Below are 21,105 nucleotides of genomic sequence, written 5' to 3' on the forward strand. Positions count from 1 at the left end.
ATTATGCATAATATATAAAAAGAAAATACCATTTTAAAATTATGCATAATATATAAAAAGAAGATACCATTTCAAAATTATGCATAATATATAAAAATAAAATACCATTTTAAAATTACGCATAATATATAAAAAGACGATACGATTTTAAAATTACGCATAATATATAAAAAGAAAATACCATTTTAAAATTATGCATAATATATAAAAATAAAATACCATTTTAAAATTATGCATAATATATAAAAAGAAGATACCATTTCAAAATTATGCATAATATATAAAAAGAAGATACCTTTTAAAATTACGCATAATATATAAAAAGAATATACCATTTCAAAATTATGCATAATATATAAAAAGAAAATACCATTTTAAAATTACGCATAATATATAAAAAGAAGATACGATTTTAAAATTACGCATAATATATAAGAAGAAAATACCATTTTAAAATTATGCATAATATATAAAAAGAAGATACGATTTTAAAATTACGCATAATATATAAAAAGAAAATACCATTTTAAAATTACGCATAATATATAAAAAGAAGATACGATTTTAAAATTATGCATAATATATAAGAAGAAGATACGATTTTAAAATTATTCATAATATATAAAAAGAAAATACCATTTTAAAATTATGTATAATATATAAAAAGAAGATACCATTTTAAAATTATGTATAATATATAAAAAGAAAATACCATTTTAAAGTTACGCATAATATATAAAAAGAAAATACCATTTTAAAATTACGCATAATATATAAAAAGACGATACGATTTTAAAATTACGCATAATATATAAAAAGAAAATACCATTTTAAAATTATGCATAATATATAAAAAGAAAATACCATTTTAAAATTATGCATAATATATAAAAAGAAAATACCATTTTAAAATTACGCATAATATATAAAAAGAAAATACGATTTTAAAATTACGCATAATATATAAAAAGAAAATACCATTTTAAAATTACACATAATATATAAAAAGGAAATACCATTTTAAAATCACGCATAATATATAAAAAGAAAATACCATTTTAAAGTTACGCATAATATATAAAAAGAAAATACCATTTTAAAATTATGTATAATATATAAAAAGAAAGTACCATTTTAAAATTATGTATAATATATAAAAAGAAGATACTATTTTAATGTTACGCATAATATATAAAAGAAAATACCAATTTTAGGATTACGACCAAGAAAATAAACAAACAACATAAGCTCTTCACGGCTGCTTTCCACGAAAGATATGCAACATGATAGTGGCTATTGAAAAAAGGTCGAATCTGCAATATATTTTATAAATGTATGTTATGTATAACATATTTTATGACGGTAAAATGTGTTAGGGGAGATGATTCATTTTTGATGAACATTATCTGAAACTTTTACTTTTCGACAGGCGCCATTTTAATGAAGTGTGCCTTACCTTTGTAATTTTCATTTTTATTATCCTAAGCGTCAAACGCAACTTGCACAGTAAATGGAAAGACTTATGCGATCGGAAGCCATTTTAAGGTTGATTGTAACTTTTGCCGTTGTGGAGTAAATGCAACTGTTGCATGTACAAGAAAACGTTGCCGAAGATCGGGTAAATATATTTTGAACATTTATTAGCTGGACGGACGGAGAAAGACAGAGGGAGAGAGAGAGAGAGAGAGAGAGAGAGAGAGAGAGAAGAGAAGAGAGAAAAAACGAGATTGAGAGCGTGAGAGATATGGATAGAAAGAGAAACAGAACACGAAATAAAAGAGAAAGAATAAGAGAGAGATTGATGAAATGTGTGTGATAGAGAGAGAAAGAAAAAGAGATAGATAGATAGATAGATAGATAAAGAGAGAGAGAGAGGGAGAGAGAGAGAGAGAGAGAGAGAGAGAGAGAGAGAGAGAGAAACCGAAATATAGTGAAAAGGAGAGAGGCAGGAAAAGAGAGAAGAGAAAAAGACATATTGACTGAATGTATGGAATAGAGAGCGAGAGAGAGAGAGAGAGAGAGAGAGAGAGAGAGAGAGATATACGGATAAAGAAAGTAAAGAAAGAGATTGACAGAATGTTTGTAACAGAGAGATAGAGAGACTGTATGTGTACATGAAGGAGAGATAGAGATAGAGTGTACATAAGAGAGAGAGAGAGAAAGAGAGAGAGAAAGGGTATACTTGAGAGAGAGTGTGTGTGTACATAAGAGAGAGAGAGTGTGTACATAAGAGAGACAGAGAGAGAGAGAGAGTGGGTGTATTTGAGAGAGTAAGTGTGTGTACATGAGAGAAAGAGAGAGAGAGAGAGAGTGGGTGTACTTGAGAGAGAGAGTGTGTGTGTCCATAAGAGAGAGAGAGAGTGTGCGTGTGTACATAAGAGAGAGAGAGAGTGTGCGTGTGTACATAAGAGAGAGAGAGAGAGAGAGAGAGAGAGAGAGAGTGGGTGTACTTGAGAGAGAGTGTGTGTGTACATAAGAGGGAGAGAGTGTAAATAAAAGAGAGAGATAGAGTGGGTGTACTTGAGAGAGTGTGTGAGTACATAAGAGAGAGAGAGAGAGAGTGGTTGTACTTGTGAAAGAGTGTGTGTGTGTACATAAGAGAGAGAGAGAGAAAGAGAGAGAGAGTAGGTGTACTTGAGAGAGAGAGAGTGTGTGTGTGTACATAAGAGAGAGAGAGAGAGAGAGAGAGAGAGAGAGAGTGTGGGTGTACTTGAGAGAGAGTGTGTGTGTACATAAGAGGGAGAGAGTGTACATAAAAGAGAGAGAGAGAGTGGGTGTACTTGAGAGAGTGTGTGTGTGTACATAAGAGGGAGAGAGTGTACATAAAAGAGAGAGAGAGTGGGTGTACTTGAGAGAGTGTGTGTGTGTACATAAGAGGGAGAGAGTGTACATAAAAGAGAGAGAGAGTGGGTGTACTTGAGAGAGTGTGTGTGTGTACATAAGAGGGAGAGAGTGTACATAAAAGAGAGAGAGAGTGGGTGTACTTGAGAGTGTGTGTGTGTGTACATAAGAGAGAGAGAGAGAGTGTGTGTGTACTTGAGACATAGAGAGATAGAGAGAGAGAGAGTGTACATGAGAGGGAGAGAGAGAAAGTGTGTGTGCGTACGTGAGAGAGATGGAAACAGTGTTTGTGTACGAAAGAGAAGAGGGAGAGAGTGTGTATGCATATGAGAGATAGAAAGGGAGAGACAGTGAGAGATAGTAAGAGAGAGAGGAAGAGAGAGAGGAAGAGAGAGGGAGAGAGAGGAGAGAGAAATGGAGAGAGAGAGAGAGAGAGAGAGAGAGAGAGAGAGGTAATGAAAAATATTTGGGATTCTATCATTACTTTTTGTATTTAACTGATTTGTATATTCCCTTTTTTCCTGATGCCAAAATTTAATCTGAGATCATATACATGTATGCACACAATGCACACTTGTATATAATGCATAACATACATTTTGAAGATATGCATGTAAGGGGAAGCATTTTATCTGTAATTGTGATTATTTGAATGTTTTACCTTTCAGTATGTGTCATTTTCATTAACCATACTTTATTTTTTTTATTTTCGTTTTTATTTTTTCAAGTAACAAACAAGAATTGCAAAGCAAATGGACGAACTTATGAAGTCGGAAGTCATTTCAAGATTGAGTGTAACTCTTGCCGTTGTCTGTCAAATGGAGGTGTAGCATGTACAAAAAAACGTTGCCTTAATACGAGTGAGTATATTTTTTTAAAACATTTATTAGTAATATTAACTTATCCCTTAACAAGAAAAGAGAATGACGAAGAGATAAGGATAGAGATAAATAGATATATAGAAATAGGTAGGTAAGGTAGGTAGGTAGGTAGGTAGAGTGAGAGAGAGGGGGAGAGAGAGGAGAGAGAGAGAGAGGCAGACAGACAAATTTTAACATTTATTAGTAATATTAACTTATCCCTTAACAAGAAAAGAGAATGACGAAGAGATAAGGATAGAGATAAATAGATATATAGAAATAGGTAGGTAAGGTAGGTAGGTAGGTAGGTAGGTAGGTAGAGTGAGAGAGAGGGGGAGAGAGAGGAGAGAGAGAGAGAGAGGCAGACAGAGAAATTTTAACATTTATTAGTAATATTAACTTATCCCTTAACAAGAAAAGAGAATGACGAAGAGATAAGGATAGAGATAAATAGATATATAGAAATAGGTAGGTAAGGTAGGTAGGTAGGTAGGTAGGTAGAGTGAGAGAGAGGGGGAGAGAGAGGAGAGAGAGAGAGGCAGACAGACAAATTTTAACATTTATTAGTAATATTAACTTATCCCTTAACCCTGCGTTTGTCACCTGGGTGTTCCAAACATGGTTAGCCCCATGGGGTGTTTATACGCCCCAATACAGAAATGTTTATAATGTTATTATTTTGTAATATATATTTATTTTGCTGGTTCAGGATATATCTCCAGTTCCTCTTGAACAGTTTGAATCACTTATATCTTGTTGATATTAATATAAAATAATACAGTAAAAAAATTATAAAACTAAGGAAAAATTAAGATATTACATTAGCTAAGCTCATAGTTACAAGACTGAAAGAGTAATAAATTGTAAATAAAACTTATAAAAGAAATACCAAAACATTAATTGTATATTAAATATTATAGAGTAGCCTAATGATACATAATATGCGCTTATATCTAAGATTTTCATTCCAACTAGGAAAAAATACAAAACTCTCTCTCTCTCTCTCTCTCTCTCTGTCTCTCTCTCTCTCTCTATATATATATATATATATATATATATATCATGAAATCTTGCCTACGTTGGTCAACTGGGGTGACTGGACATCCCAGAAGAACAAAGTGATGTCTACCTCCAAGGAAAACTGAGATACAACTGCGCCATACCATATGAGCTATATCTTCTCTGAGTCAGGAGTGTACTGGGTGGGAGGAAAAGAAATAAGTTGCCAATTAGGAATTATGAGTACTTAAGCAAAACTGAGGTGACAAAACATCCGGTGGGACTAACACAGGGATAACTAGAAAGGAGAATGAGGAAGAGATAGAGATAGAGATAGATAGATAGATAGGAAGAGAGAGAGAGAGAGAGAGAGAGAGACGTTTTTACATTGATTAGTTATATTTTTCATTCCTTAACTAGAAGAGAGAGAGGTAGAGAAAGAGAGAGAGAGAGAGAGAAAGAAAGAGAGAGAGAGAGAGAGAGAGTGTGTGTGTGTGTGTGTGTGTGTGGGAGAGAGAGAGAGAGAGACAGACAGCCAGACAGACAGAGACAGAGACAGACAGATCAATGTATAATCAAACAGATGATAATTTTTACCATATGGAGAAAAATTGTGAAATATGGAGACTTATCAAAAGTCTTAAGAACACCAACGTGAAGCCTGGTTCAAAAGCGCAATGGTTGATCACAAAATCATAACATTGATAAAATCATGGGAACCTAATTGATTGTAACTCTATTTGCGTTTAAATATTTTATGAAACATCTAAATAATACTAGGCGCAGTGTTATTATTATTATTATTATTATTATTATTATTATTATTATTATTATCAATTGTTGGTGTTTATTTTTTTTAATAATTTAACCATATATGATTAAAGAAGATAAACTTGGTAAACGAAAAGAAACCAAAATACACTTCTAAAATATTTTTCATCTTATTTGTCTAATTCAATGTTTAAAAAAACATGAATTAGACAAATAAGGAGTTGGATGAAAAAAAAAAACTCTATTGAAATGTCTTTCGGCCGATAATTTCGAAATGAACGTCGGTTACGGTGGTGGGGGCAACATCGTTTACAAACGTGGTTAAAAGACTATAAATTACTAGCGAGAGTAGGAAAAATAGTATAGGGAAAAAGAGAAAAAGAAAACAATCTCATCGAACACCCATGAGTTACAAATTATGCGTATGTTTCTTCTGTTTACACAGAGACAGTTGGCGTAAACTAATACCGCCTCGAGAATTTTTAGGTGGATGTTCCAGTGTGATTTTCGAGCGTGTAAGATAGAGGAAGTTTCATCCGTGTATACTCCAGTGCTGAACTGGCGCTGCAATAAATGTTCACCAATTGCTGACTTATGAGCCTGCACACGCCCGAATGTTGGACATTTTTTGTGCCTACGTATCGAAGGGGGGATATGTTGAGAAATTCTAACCTCCAAACGCTGAATGGTATGGCCCACGTAGTTAGCTTCGTACGTGTGGCATATATCCCGAAATTTGGCAATTTTCTATTTTTACGTTTTCATGGACCCGTACACTATTCAAATGCTTACTTAACATTGAACCTGAAAAATGCAGGTTACTAATAATTAAAAAAAAGGCGTACAGTGAACACGCGAAATAAATAATACACTACCGTAAGGAAGAATTATAAGAAACGCTACTTAAAACAATGAACACTTGAAGGAAAAATGAAAAATAAGCAAAAAAAAAAACAAAAACAAAAAAAAACAACAAAAAACAAAAAAACAAAACAAACAAAACAAAACAAAAACAAAACAAAAACAAACAAAAAACAACAAAAAACAAGCAAAACAAACAAAAAACAAACAAACAAACAAAAACAAACAAAAAACAAACAAACAAAAACCTCCACACCTTCATATTTTTATTCATTATATTATCCTCTTGCATCCTTATTCATACATTCTTAAGTAAACATTCATGCGGCAGTTTTGATGCAGACGGCGAAAACAGCTAAGGTTTGTAGGAGATGACAAGAACCATCTGATTATCCCGGAGAGATGATGGATAACATGCACTGAATTGTAAAACAAGTATTGCGCAATTACTAACCACCCCTATCCTTTGTCATCTCTGAACCCCTAGAGGCGAACAACTCCATAGTCCCCATCCTTAGTATCCATATCCATATGCATGCCCAATATGTATATTAATGTTTATGGATGTTCATCCATTGCAATGACAATGAGCATCTGATCATCCCTCCAGGATGATGGATGGCATGTGCTGAATTGTGAAGCAAGGATTGCACAATCTCTAACCACTCCTCTCCTGAGTCAATACTGCCTGATTCCAGTGACAATATGGAAGGGTAGGATGATTGGAAACAATGCCAAGATAAGCAGAGAACACATACAAATCACCTAGAATTTCCAAATTGTTACCCATTTTAATATTGACTAGGCTCTATGATGCTTAACTTCGGTGATATAACGAGATGCCGTATCAGTGTACTACTTTAAAAGAAATCAATGTAATCGAACCAAATCTATATACAATTTTATAGATCTGTACTTAAAAATATGACCCTATCTGATCTTCCTCCTGTTATGAGTCAAATAGTAAGTTAGACTAAATCTGAAGCCTTGGTAGAAGTTTGAAAGCTCTAAAATAGAACAAGGAATGGTAGTTATGCGAGCCGATCACTTCAATCGACCTCCTTGAAAAACAATAAAATCATTTGAAGAGACGTTTCAATTGTGAAGAGGGCACTTGAAAGAATAAAAGACTTAAAATTCTAGTTTTAAACTAAGTGCGACTGCAAACAATGCCGAGATAAACTGAGAGCATTTACATCACCTGGTATTCCCAAATGGTCGCTAACTTAAGTACTGACCAGGCTCGACGATGCTTAAATCGGTGATTTAATAGAAACCAGTTAGTCTTTGTGATTATCTTATATAGTTTAGTAACTTTTAGCGATTAGAACTAAGTATCTGGGGGTCACTCCTGTACTTTAGCAATTGGTATCAATTGTTTATTAATTACCGAATATGTAATAAAAGCTCCAATCTCTGGTCTCTTTTACGAAAAACACCCGTCTAGCTGAATCCACCGTCAAAAATTTTCCCCACTCTCTATCTGTGCCTAAATCAAAACGTAGATTCCATGAACACAGCTTCTTTCTTAGAACAGCACGCCAGTGGAACTCTGTTCCTTCTGCCTGTTTCCCACCTGACTACAACTTGGATGTCTTCAAATCCAACGTAAATAAATTTCTGATGAACCGCCCCCTTAAGTAGACACTTTATGAAATCTCAACACTAACGTACAACGTACTGTACATGCAATAACCCTTATCCCTGAGTGGCTTCCGGGCCTTGATAAGTGGTGACCTCCTTGTAAAAAAAAAAAATAAATAAAATCAATAACTCAATAGCAAAAAATTAATTTATATTTCACAAAACTGAATCCATCAGTAGGCATTTCGGCAAGTCAGCCATTTTAATCTTTGCTTCATAGTTGAAATAAATAATGAATTACTTAATGTGATTTGTAGACATTTGAAAGGTGTATGAAGGCATTTAAATTAAAGTTCTGATTTTTTAGATGAGGACTGATTGTTTATATTACTTGTATTGATGGGACTATTGTTCTCATATTGAGTGTTATTTGTGCAACGTTTCGGTTGGATGGCCTTAGATCGTCCTCAGGCATATTGGTTGCTGCTTGAAAAAGAAAAGAGTAAAGTTACTGACTCCGTAGTAATTTTCGTATTTTTGGTTTAGTCTCTATTTTATGGTAATTATTTCGTATTTGTGAAAACAAAATATGATTGACAAAGAGGCAACCCTAATAAAGACCAACAAAAGATTATCTCTCTTCCATCGCCGAACTTTTAAGGGTGTATAATTTTTGTTTTCAAAATGCTACTAATCTCTGGGCTTGGTCTGCTTAGTAATGTTTTTTTTTAGCATATGTGTTGCTCTCTAAGTCGCCTGATGGCCAGGTGACTCAACAAAGCAACACGTATAAACATGAGAAAATTCCGATCAATATAAGCATTTAAATTCACGTTTAAAATTATATTTTGAAAGAAAAAGATTAGATTCCCAGGCAACGCCGTGTAGAGCTAGTTTATTATATTTTGAAAGAAAAAGATTAGGCACCGTTTATACCAACACTTTTGCAAAATATTCTTCATAATTACTCCGTTAGTGGATTCGTATTATTTTGAATTATTCGGACTACTGTTCTCACCTGAAGTGTCATTTTCACAACGTTTCGGACGATGTAACCTACTACCTTCTTCAGGTGTACTTTCTCGAACTCAGGAATCTTTATGTCGAACTCTAGAATCTGCAGGAAATTTCGAACGGAGATATTTATTTATCCATTCGAGTAGCATGTTCTCGTTCCGTCAGCCATGTGTCCTCGTCAAAATTTAGTTAAAATAAAAGGTTTGTCATTGTCCTACATGATTTACTGAATTTGTGAAATGTATTTGTAAAAAGATCGGTGGGTTTTCAGAGAACAAGAGGCATAACATTTTCGATTGCCCAGGGAGAATTTGAACATCAAGCTTTTTATATAAATAATCGTGATGACTTAATTTTTATAAGTATTTTAAGCCCAATCAGATTATTAGTTTCCAAATTACAATTATTTAAGTAAAGCTACTGAATATACCAACTAATGGAAAATATGAATACCGTGTGATGATAAATCATTGCTTTCTGACATGAAAAATACTGTTCAAGCAAGAAATTGTTTTATAGGTGTTATTCAAGTTCTATTCGGTGAGCCGTATTCCTCTGGCCATCCAGTGCGTCCCCCAGGTTCCGGATGGAAGCACCCCCTCTACTTATGTAAGGTAGGTAGAGGGAAGATTCGAATAACCAATAAGAAACCGTGGACAATGAGGAACAACCATGAAAAATGCTGAAAAATGGATACAAACTGGATGGCCGTCGCCCAGAATAAAAAGGGTCCCTCAACCTGTTTACGTACCAGGCAGGAAGAGGAAAGCAATGGTGCGAACCTTCTTGCTTCAAGAGGTGGTGCACCACTCACCTCAGAGGTGACACAAGGAGAGCAACCAGTCCATGACAAGATGGACCAAGCGTCCTGCCTCCATCTCGCTTGACAGATCCCCAAAAGAAACAGAAGGGGGATTAAAACCTAGTCATGGTCTGTCGAACAGAAGAAGGTCCTCCTGTACTGCTACCACTGCTCAAGGTTTGAGAAATGGTGACGCAGCGCAGGAGAGATACTTACCGAGAGAGTAAGAGCCTCGAACCTCCCAGCGGAGAAAAAGGAGATATCATTACACAACCTGCGATCCCTCATCTCACAGATGGGAAGATATATCCCACAAGATGAAGTAGATCTCATTAGACGTAAGGCTCCGAGGACTGTAGAAGAAGACCACTATAAGATAAAGGATGAGGAGACAAGACGGAGGTGGTATGAGAAAGGGAAGAAAGGTGGACACTAATATGGGCAACAAAATATGCAAAACTAAAGCATCAAAGACAAAAGGACAGAACAGCTACCTAGAGGGGAATCCTTTTTCATTTTTATCCTGGAAAAGCCAACATCTCTCCAGGTAGAATAACAACGCAGCATTATAACAGCCTCAAAATGTTCACCACAAGAGAACTAGACTACATATCTTCAAAAATAACAGCTCTTTTGGTGAGCAACAGATGTCCTCTGGAAAACCCAATAAAAATTCCCACAATAGACCTACTCCAACAACAACAACAACCACCAACTTCACTATCAGAACCTATCCAAATTTTTCAGCACATGCCCAGCTCCCCTGGAATTCCTGTGCCTCTGGAGTCTACGGCTGACATAACACCTGTACTTACAAATTCTCTGTTGGGAACCCTACAACCACCGACTCAGAAATCTACATCACCTAACAGGACACCATCACCTCAATCACCACCACAATCACCTAGACCACCACCGCCACCACCAGATGTACTTCCAGAAGCAGATGATGAACAGTTAGCTTTAAAGGAAGAGCTTAGCAACACAATTGAGGAGGTGAGGTGTATGAGAATGAAGGACAGACACCGTTTGTCCAAGATCCAAGCTGATGGAAGAGCAAAGACTGTTATAGTTAAAGTTAATATCGCTCTCAAGAGGCTAATACCAACAACAGTAGCGCTCACAGAACTCAACCATATCACATATGCAGCTGGGCTCTACATCGACTGAAAACTTCATCCTCGGACATTCAATCACAGTCATCGAATAGGGTCCAGAGTCTCCAGACACACACCTCACTGGAAGACCAAGTTGCAAAAACAACTGAACCTCTGCAGGAGGGAATTAAGCCAAATAAAGCAGTTCCTTGCAGATCCCTCGGTATAGGGTCGACTTGAGACTACCATCAGAATATTCTGTACCAAATACCACCATAAGAACATTGAAGGGTTGTATAATACAGCTACGGAATTGGAGGCAAAAATACCAGCACTTGCCTAGAGGATTAAAAACCAGAACAAGATCAACACCCAAATTCAAAATAGGCAGTCTAAAACAAACCAAAGGACTTTTTACAGGCAGCTTATAAGGGATAACATTACTGTAGATAGTCCACCTGCAGAGGAAGCCCTGGAAAACTACTGGAGGCCTCTATTTGAACAGAAGTCAAATACAATCAAAAAGCCCAGTGGATTGAAAATATTATTAGGCTCAATGAAAACAAGACCCAGATGTCAGAACCATTTATAACTTCTGGTACGGTTACAAGAAAATTGGCACAATTATCCAACCACAAAGCACCTGGCATCGACAATGTCCAAAATTTTTGGCTGAAACAATTGACTGCACTCCACCACCACTACAGTGATTGCTTCAGCAGGATGCTAAGAGGTAAAGAAGCAACACCACCCTGGCTGACAGAGAGGGACACCGGCCTCATACCCAAGACCAAGGAGACACAACGCCCAAATAAATACAGGCCAATATGCTGCCTAACGACTACCTACAAGCTTTTCGCTGGTCTGGTAGCCGATAGTATATATGACCATCTATCTTCTGGGATCTACCTTGAAAAAGAGCAGACAAGGTGCAGAAGAAAATGCCTCGGTACCAAAGACTAGCTATTGATCAACAAGACCATCTTAGAAGACTGTAGGAAGAGGCAAACAAACATGAGCATGGCATGGATCGATTACCAGAAAGCATTTGACAGCGTACCACACTCATGGTTATTTCGGTGCCTTGAGTTATACAAGATCCACCCTGGCGGCTCACCTTCAGATGTGGAAAAACCACGATATCATTAAATCACTATGGAGTAAAGAGCATCATCCCAGAAGTAAAAATCAAGAAGGGAATATTCCAAGGTGACATTTTTTCTTCCTTATTCTTTTGTATGGCAATAGACCCACTCAGCAAGCTCCTGAATAACAATCCGAGCACTTGTAATTTGAGTCAGGGACGCCATCGAGATCCAAGCAAGAAAGTAAACCATCTGCTCTTCATGGATGATCTTAAACTATATGCTAACTCTGACACCGATCTGCACCAGCTTCTGCAAGTAGTACACACATTCTCTTATGACATCGGGATGAATTTTGTACACTCAGAGCTGGGAAGAAGAGCCACACAGAAAATATGCAGCTTAATGAAGACATTGACATCAGGGATCTAGAAGAGCTCGGGCCTTATAAGTACCTTGGCATTGAGGAAAACGAGAACATACAGCATGCCAAGATGAGGGAGAAGATTAGTAAAGAATATGTATGCCGTGTAAGGAAGATCTGCAAAAACACAGCTTACAAATAAAAATAAAATTACTGCCACCAACCAGCTTGCTATGCCAGTAATAACATACAGCTTTGGTATCATTGACTGGCCACAAAAATACATCAACCGGCTAGATGTAAAGACACGGAGATTACTAACGCTTCATAAAATAATATATGGAAATCAGTGTCTACGAAGACTGTATTTGCCCAGGGGAGAAGGAGGTCTGGAACTCTCAGAGATCAATCATCAACACAGGGCAACTATTGTGAGCACCGGCCAGTATCTGAGAAGCTCCCAGAACCATACCCTCTCAATAGTATCCGAACATCAAGAGACGAGAGCCAGCAGAACAACATCAGTCACCCAGCTGGCCAAGTATTTTGGTCAAGGATGTCTCTCAGATGAGGATGAAATACTAAACAAGCGTGCCACAGAAATATCAAGAAAGAGCCGGCAGAAATATATCGACACCTTCCAAAAGATGAACCTTAAAGAATGGGGCCAACATCAGCGTGCACAGTATTTTGAGGGGGAACTCTCTCAGGAATACACAGACAAAGAAGCTTCCTTCGACTGGCTCAAAAGAGGAACCCTCAAACACGATCAGAAAAGGGTCATAATGGCTGCTCAAGACCAGGGATTGGTGACCAATGCATTCAAGAAGATGGCAGGTATCAGTAATGACAACATATGCAGGTTCTGTCATACAGAATTGGAAAGTGCGAGTCATCTGATATCAAGTTGCAAGGTTCTTTTAGAGGGGACTGCTACTATAAAGTGAGATATGATGGAGTATGTAAGTACCTTCACTGGACCATCTGTAAAAAATTAAACATCCAGTGTAGCAGCAAGTCCTGGGAACATCAAGCTGAAAGAATAGTTGGAAATTACTTATATACCATACAATACGACAATGTAATCCCTACAGCAACCCACCTTGAAGATACTGCTATGAAACCTGACATAGTTATATGGAACAAGTCAGAAAGAGTTGCAACCTTGATTGAAGTGAGTGTCCCTAATGATGGCGGTCTGAACAAAAAGAGAGAAACAGACCAAATACCAAGGTCTTATGTATGATATGAAAAGAAACTGGAATCTTAAGGAGATATCAATCATACCAGTTATTATAGGTGTCACATGGCTTATGAAGAAGAACCTGAAGTCCTACATAACTAATATTCCTGGTGAACCAAGTGTAAAAGAAATCTAGACAATTGCACTTAAGGGAACAATGAGGATACTAAAAAGAGCTCTCAGTTGGTTTCAATAAAAAGCATGGCAATGTTGGCAGCTGGTTTGGCTGCCCCATACCCAGCATTACAATCTTTAAAGGAAGAAAATTAAAAAACAACAAAAAAAAAAAAACAAACAAAAAACAATAGTTAAGCAGTTGTATGCTAATTTTAAAAACGCACTGCAAATATAAAGGATGTTGTATGCTCAGGTGGCCCAAATTCAGCAGTTAGCCCGGAAAACATAAAAAAAGTCACAATTAAAAACAACAACGCGTCGACTACATAACTGAAAGGAGTTTATGCATTAATATCTGACTATTGGTAAACTATTATGGATCTCCCGCATTAATCTCGAGTCAAACCAGCAGTCCGCTTAGAGCACAGTTGCAGCTGAATACGCCCACAGTAACCAAAAGGCGTCTTCATCGTCGTTGCACGATACTTGTCATCTGTTTTAAAAATAAAACGATGTTTAAAATCAAAGAATGGGCGTCTACACAAAACTGTAACTAAAATCACCAAATAAACAAAATATGTATTGGTTGAAGGATTTGCTTTCGTTTAAACGTCTGCTTAAAATCCATGTCGCCACATGCGATCTTTAAAGCTTTTCCCAGCGGAGAACAGCTTGAACCTAATAATAATAATGTCAACTTAATAACAAAAACAAATACAGAAGTGAAGAATTTTTTTTATATGAATGACATAAATAGCAGAGGCTATGCATATGATTAGTGAAAAATGCCTCTATATTACCTATTCTCAACCTTTCCTCAATCATTGAATCCTTTATGTATTTTTCCATTTACACCACACTCATACAAAAAAAAACAAAAAAACTCATAGCCATCATAAAGTGACAGAAAAATAAGAAGATAAAAAAGAACCTGTTTTATTGTTCAAGACTTTAGGTTTTGTATAAAAAAATCGTATTATTCTTTCGTATCGCAAAAATAAAGAAAATCAAAACTTTTCTAAAAATGAAATTATGAAGTTAATTTGTATGAAAAAAAAAGATAATGAACAGAAACACAAAAAGCATTACCAGTGGAAAAACAGCCGATTCATTGAGTGAATCAGTTTGTTGATGCGGGTTGTTTCGATCAATGCTAACCTCATACCATCATTGACTATCAGGTGGTTTATGGCCTTTGTCTGTGCTGCTACTAAACTTGAGAACCCCGATTCAAATAAGTGCATAGGAATAAAAGGAAAGTACACTGAGTAAAGTGCAAGAATGTATCTGAGTCTTTACCAACAATTAATATCAAATTTTGAAATTCTTCTCTAAGAGTAGCAGAAGATTGAAGATCAATCAATTCCACTTTTAATAGGCTGTCATCTTTTATTTCTGACAGTTCAGTGGCAAAAGGTCTCCGTTGGATTCATGCCTTTTGAAAAGTAGCCAGTGAAGTGATTCTTCAAAATATTCAAATGGTTTGTAGTGTCTTCGATTATCCCAGGTAACACTCCTGAACTTTCACTAATGACCTAATCCAAATTATTTACCTCTCAACTACGGGATATAATGTTTGCCCCTAGTTGAGAACCTCTGTTCTATAATAATATTCTTTCTAACCGGAATAGATATTTTCTGAAAAAAAAAAAAAAAAAAAAAAAAAATAACAAAAAAAAAAACAAAAAACAAAAAAAAAACAGAAGCGTAGTAATTTTATTTATTTTTTAGTTTAAAGAACACGGTGGAATGCAACAAAGAGTACTCCGGGCGGCATCTCATTAAATATAACAGTAGTACCCCAGCACTACTGTTATATAACACACACACACACACACACACACACACACACACACACACACACACACACACACACACACACACACACACACAGATATATGTGGCAGACTACTAATGTTATATATATATATATATATATATATTACTGACGAGAAAGATAGATAGATAAATTTATATATATATATATATATATATATATATATATATATATATATATATATATAAAACAGTAGTAGTCTTAGGATGTATTGTAACGTGACCGTTACGCTCGAATCATGTTCGTTACGGTTCAAAACTCTCTCGGACCCCCACGTCGTCCGGTACGGTCGAAAAGGAACAAACAAACAAACATAAATAAATCCGAATCGGCTTTTCTTTCTTTTTTAACACATGTCGTTTATTACCGTTTTTCTTTCTTTCCATCTCAACACCAGCTTAAAGAGTTTGCCGCTCTCACTGCAGGGTCACATGTCCACCTCACCTAGTCGGCGTTTTCCTTTCTGCTACACTACATTCCTGCCGTAGACAGCCATTTTTCATCTTCGACTTTACACGTCCATCTTTTTCAACCGCACCTTTTCTTCTTCTGACCACGTGGTATATTTTTTCTTGTGGCACCAGCTTGCGCACACTTTCGAATTTGCATATGTGCCTTTTTGTCGGCTACTGCTGCTAATATATTCGCAAGCCAGAGTTCTTACAGCTCCTGCTCATTTTCACCACACGTTCATACGCGCTCTGTTACAGCATCTGGCTTTTATACAAGTTGAGGGTTTTGTAAGAAATGAGGTACTTTCAAGAATAGTAAAATGATCTAACCATTTTCCCAGCAACAGTTTTGATGTGAGTCCTCCGTTTCAAGTTTGGAGTGAAAGTTAACTTAACGAACTTATCAAATAAAATTTTCGTCAAGGATATAGTCATTCATTTCGATCAAGTAGAAATAATGATCCGAGCATTGGTGGTGCAAGGAGAGAAAATTAGTTTTAGAAAACTATTTCAAACTTAATTGACAGACTAATAAAAATGCGTGACCGACTTGCCTACTGACGGACAGAATATTCTATATCGATTACTACACATATCTAAAATTTAAACGCTATTAATTTAATTCCAAAAGAGCTAGACTGATTGAGATGCAGCGTTAAAGGAGGATCGGTTGTTACATTGGCCGAAACATTCTGAAAATAATAATCAAGTTAAGAATAGCTTCCCGAAATATGGCATGTTTTGTAGGATGTGAATAAATCTTCTCGGTGTAGTACTGATTCAATTTAAAGTTAAAGAAATGGATATTCACTAGACGTTTTAGCCCGTTAAAAAGGGGCGAAAGTTATAACCCGTTGACTTAAAATGAATGCTTTATACCAAATCGATGAGTGAATATGATTAAATTTGTGCCAAGTTTGGCATTAAATGCTATTCTTTATTAATCCTTAAATGTACATTGAACATAAGCTATCATACTTAGCTTTTTTTTTTACATGGGGTCACCACTTATCAAGGCCCGAAGGCCACTTAGGGATAAGGGTTATCGCGTGTACAGTAATCAATGAGATAGTATTGTAGTAATCATTAGTATTGGGGGTTTTGATAGAGTGTCTTACTTAAGAGGGCGATTTGTCAGAAGTTTGTTTATGTTGGATTTGAAGACGTCCAAGTTGTAGTCAGGTGGGAAACAGGCAAGCGGCAGAGAGTTCCACTGGCGTGCAGTTCTAAGAAAGAAGCTTTGCTCATGGAATCTACATTTGGATTTAGGCACAGATAAAGAGTGGGGGAAAATTATTGACAGTAGTTTCAGCCAGACGGGTGTTTCTCGTGAAAGATTGGCGAGGGGGGACGAGCTGCTCATTTTCATAACAAAGGTCCATACTAAATTTTATTGAGATCTCAGCAGTTTATGAGACAGACAGATAAAGAGAAATATAATATAGTCTATATAAGTAAATAAAATTTCGTTAAGGTTTAAATTGTAGTCGTTGTTCGACTTCATGAATATACTAGTCTATCCGAAACCCCCCCCCCCCCCAAAAAAAACTGAGGAACTAAGAAAACATTCATATGTGGATTACAGAAAAAGATAACAATAGTATAGTACCCATCAAAAATCACGTCGGATATGAAATATGATGTGTTAAATATATGTTTAAATTAAAATGTGTCAGGGAGGACAACTTCATCTTTTATTTGAGATTTTTGCTTCTCGATATGTATCATTTTCATAAACTCTGAGTTATTTTTTAATTCCCGTTTTTCATGTGTAATATGTTTAGGAATTTTTTTAGATGATTCATAATTTGTATTATTTGGAGTATTCGAACTACTGTGGATTTTATTCTCACAATGTTTCGACGGATATAAACTTGCACATTCATTAGACATATGCTGGACTTGTGGCGCAAGGGATACAATACTAAATAATAACCAGTTTTTAAGAGACCGGCTTCGGGAAGTTTAAGGGTCACTCCTCACTACAGATGATATCAGCTAAGAAAATAATTTTAAAAAATACAAAGGTGATTCCAAAAGTAAAGCCTACTATTTTTTAAACTAAAAAAATTAAAGAGTCACGAAGGCGGAAGTTGGACGATTAAAACTTAACGACCTTTTGTGCTCCAGAATTTAAAGTCACCACTATTCTAAATGCACTTTTACCAGCGACGAACGATTGCTCTACATAGTCATCCGGAGCGCGCTTTGTTAACGAAATTCATTCCAAAAGTAAAACTAAAATTTTAACTTTTAAATCAAAATGTTAAATAGCTACGAAAACAAAAGTGGTACTATTAAAATAAGCGAACTTTTTGTGCTCCAGAATTTATTTTTCTACATAGTCACCACCATTCTCAATAATGTTTGCCAGGAATTCATTGACGCATCCCTGCTTCTGACGCACGCCCATTGCTTTCTCCGAGTCTTACGAGTGTCAATATCTGCAACAGAGTGATGAAACTTTCAGACCATAAGTTCAGTCATCCTAACAATGCACTTTGCAACCACTTCTGATCAATTCAGGAAGAACAGAAATATAAAACATTACTTTTGGAACGCCCCTCGTATTAAGAATTTTACAGGGTCATAGATAACGTAACGAAAATAATTCCCCCCTCCCCGCAGTTTAAAGGGTTACGCTCCAAATTTTATATAGATTCTCGAAGTCGAAATAAAGATTGGCGAGTTCGACAAGATGCACTTGAAAGAAAGTGGTAGTTACATCCAAAGAAATGCTTGGTGAGAATAACGCCCGAGATAAAAAAAAAAAAGTAATCTTGAAATAATAAGTGAAATGTTATAAATTCATATTTTATTATTTCACAGAAAAAAATAAAACTTGCTCGGCAAATGGAAAAACATATAAAATTGGAAAGAGTTTCAAGATTGATTGCAACTTTTGCTTTTGTGGCCCAAATGGGAAAATTGCCTGTACAGAGCAACTTTGCCTACAACCAGGTGAATATATATTTTTGTTACTTTTATGTATGATGTGCTTTAGTGTAAGCTAGTGTAAACTCGCATCCATTCCTATCCCAAACTTTTTTAATAGATACAAAACAATAATACAGAAAGTAATATTTTTTTACATAGGCATCACCACTTATCAAGGCCCAGAGACCACTCGAGGATAAGGATTAAGAGTGTACAGTAGTAAAATTGGACAATACAGTAATCGTTAGTAATGGAAATTCGGTAAATTTGTTAACTTAAGTGGAAAACTCATCAAGAACTTGCTTACGTTGGACTTGAAGACAACCATATTGTAGTCAGCTGGAAAGCAGGAAAACAGAAGACAGTTACACAAGCGTGCAGTTCTAAGAAAGAAGCTTTGTTCATTGAATCTACGTTTAGGTTTAGACACAGATAACGAGTGGGGGGAATTATTGATAGTGTTTTCAGCTAGAAGAGTATTTATTGTGAAAGTTTGACGAGGGAGGGACCATAGATTGAAGTTCGAACACTTGCCATGAAAATAACGATAAAGCAGAGATAAACTTGCAACATTTCTTCTGTGAGATAGAGGTTGCAAGGAAGAGAAAAGAATATTTCCTGTGAGGCGATGAAGTTTATTTTAAACTCTATCAAGGCAGGAAGAGTCCTTTCTAGCAGCTCCTGTCCAGATGTCGTAACAGTACTCCATCCTAGGACGTACTTGGCTTTTATATAGATAGAGAATTGCATCAGCAGTGAGATATTTACTGGATCGATAGAAGGATCCCACCATTTTCCTAGCGGCTTTGGCAACAGGTTTGCTATACGTGTTCCATTTCAAATCAGGAGTAAAGGTCAAGCTAAGAAGCTTGTCAAAACATGAAGCCTCCCCAAGAGGTGAGCCATTCATTCCAATTGATACCAGATGGGGATCAGAGCGTTGATGATGTACAGACAAAAGCTTAGTTTTAGATGCATTAAAAGTAACCAGCCACTCCTTTCCCCATTGTACCTCGTGCTCAAGATCAGAGGAGAGAGAATCGGAGAGAACTTGGTCGTTTACGGTCTTAGATGTGCTACCATAGATGGTAGTGTCATCAGCATGAATGACTACGAATGATGTAATATTCTCTACGTCTATATTCGAGTCATATGAAGTAATACATTTTTAAAAGGGTTTTTGCATGCGTATATAATATGTACTTGATAGTGTGTGTTCGATAAAATTTTAAACTATTACACTTATGATTATGAATTATGGAATATATATGCTAGGCAACAAGATGAATAACGTGTGCACGTTATTTATGTAAAAGCAACGAACGAGTGTTTATTAAAACAAATGGATATTTATTAAGGTTATTTGCGAGGACCGATCCCGAGAGCCGTTAGGTAGAACTGCCAACGCGATGATTGAAAGTTCAATCCTCTTCTAGATAACGTGCTACTCTACCCATACTGATGAGTTGTAAGGCAACGAAATACAGCTGTATGTGAATGACTATATATATATATATATATATATATATATATATATATATATATATATATATATATATATATATTGCCATTCTGATGAGCCGTAGACAACGAAACACGTGTCAGTGAATACTTATATTTTAAAAATTTTATACATATATATATATTATTCATAAATGTTTTTTTTTGTAAACACACCATTCTCTTATACTCTGAAAAGAAAGCAACTTAAAAAACACACACATATTAAAACTAATCTTATATTTATTGCTTATACCTGGCTTGGAACGCGTATACTACTAGTATGTTTTATATAAATATAAAGCCAATAGCAAGACTAAAACGATACTAATTCGATTGTAAATATAAAATAGCACACCGTAAACAACGATAATAGTTCAAATACGATTGCAGTATATACATATGATTTGTTAAACCCGTCTTCAAGTGTACCAGAAAGCTAAATAAGTTTAACATGAAAAATAAAATGAATGAGTTTAGAAACAATGGTAAAAGAATAAACGCACAACGTCATTTCTGATAAAAGTTAAAAGAATTTGGTCTTTATTTAATTGAAACTTAAAATTACATCATTGATTAAATCAAAGATGCCAAAACAGATAACAAGTTGATTGAAAGATTTTTCCAGTTTGTTAAGTAAGCATTTGGAACCATTGTAATTTATTTGATTCATATTGTTATTACTTAAACATATCACCATGATTAATTTATAGCATTTGGTTCAGATTATTAAATCAT

The 21,105-nt window shown here is 35.6% G+C and overlaps 1 protein-coding gene across 3 annotated transcripts in view; it reads left to right on the forward strand.

Annotated features, from left to right (window-relative positions):
* Positions 1 to 21,105, forward strand: part of LOC145291505 (uncharacterized) — a 76,313-nt gene that overhangs the window by 49,447 nt on the left and 5,761 nt on the right. For all 3 annotated transcript variants that reach the window (XM_080137428.1, XM_080137430.1, XM_080137429.1), the window contains exons 9-11: positions 1,487 to 1,618; positions 3,570 to 3,701; positions 18,760 to 18,891. In XM_080137428.1, coding sequence (XP_079993554.1) covers positions 1,487 to 1,618; positions 3,570 to 3,701; positions 18,760 to 18,891 — 396 coding nt within the window. The remainder of the gene's footprint in view (positions 1 to 1,486; positions 1,619 to 3,569; positions 3,702 to 18,759; positions 18,892 to 21,105) is intronic.

Source organism: Euprymna scolopes, chromosome 12 (genome assembly GCF_053919585.1).
Source record: "Euprymna scolopes isolate OS-2025 chromosome 12, ASM5391958v1, whole genome shotgun sequence".
Lineage (NCBI taxonomy): Eukaryota > Metazoa > Mollusca > Cephalopoda > Sepiida > Sepiolidae > Euprymna > Euprymna scolopes.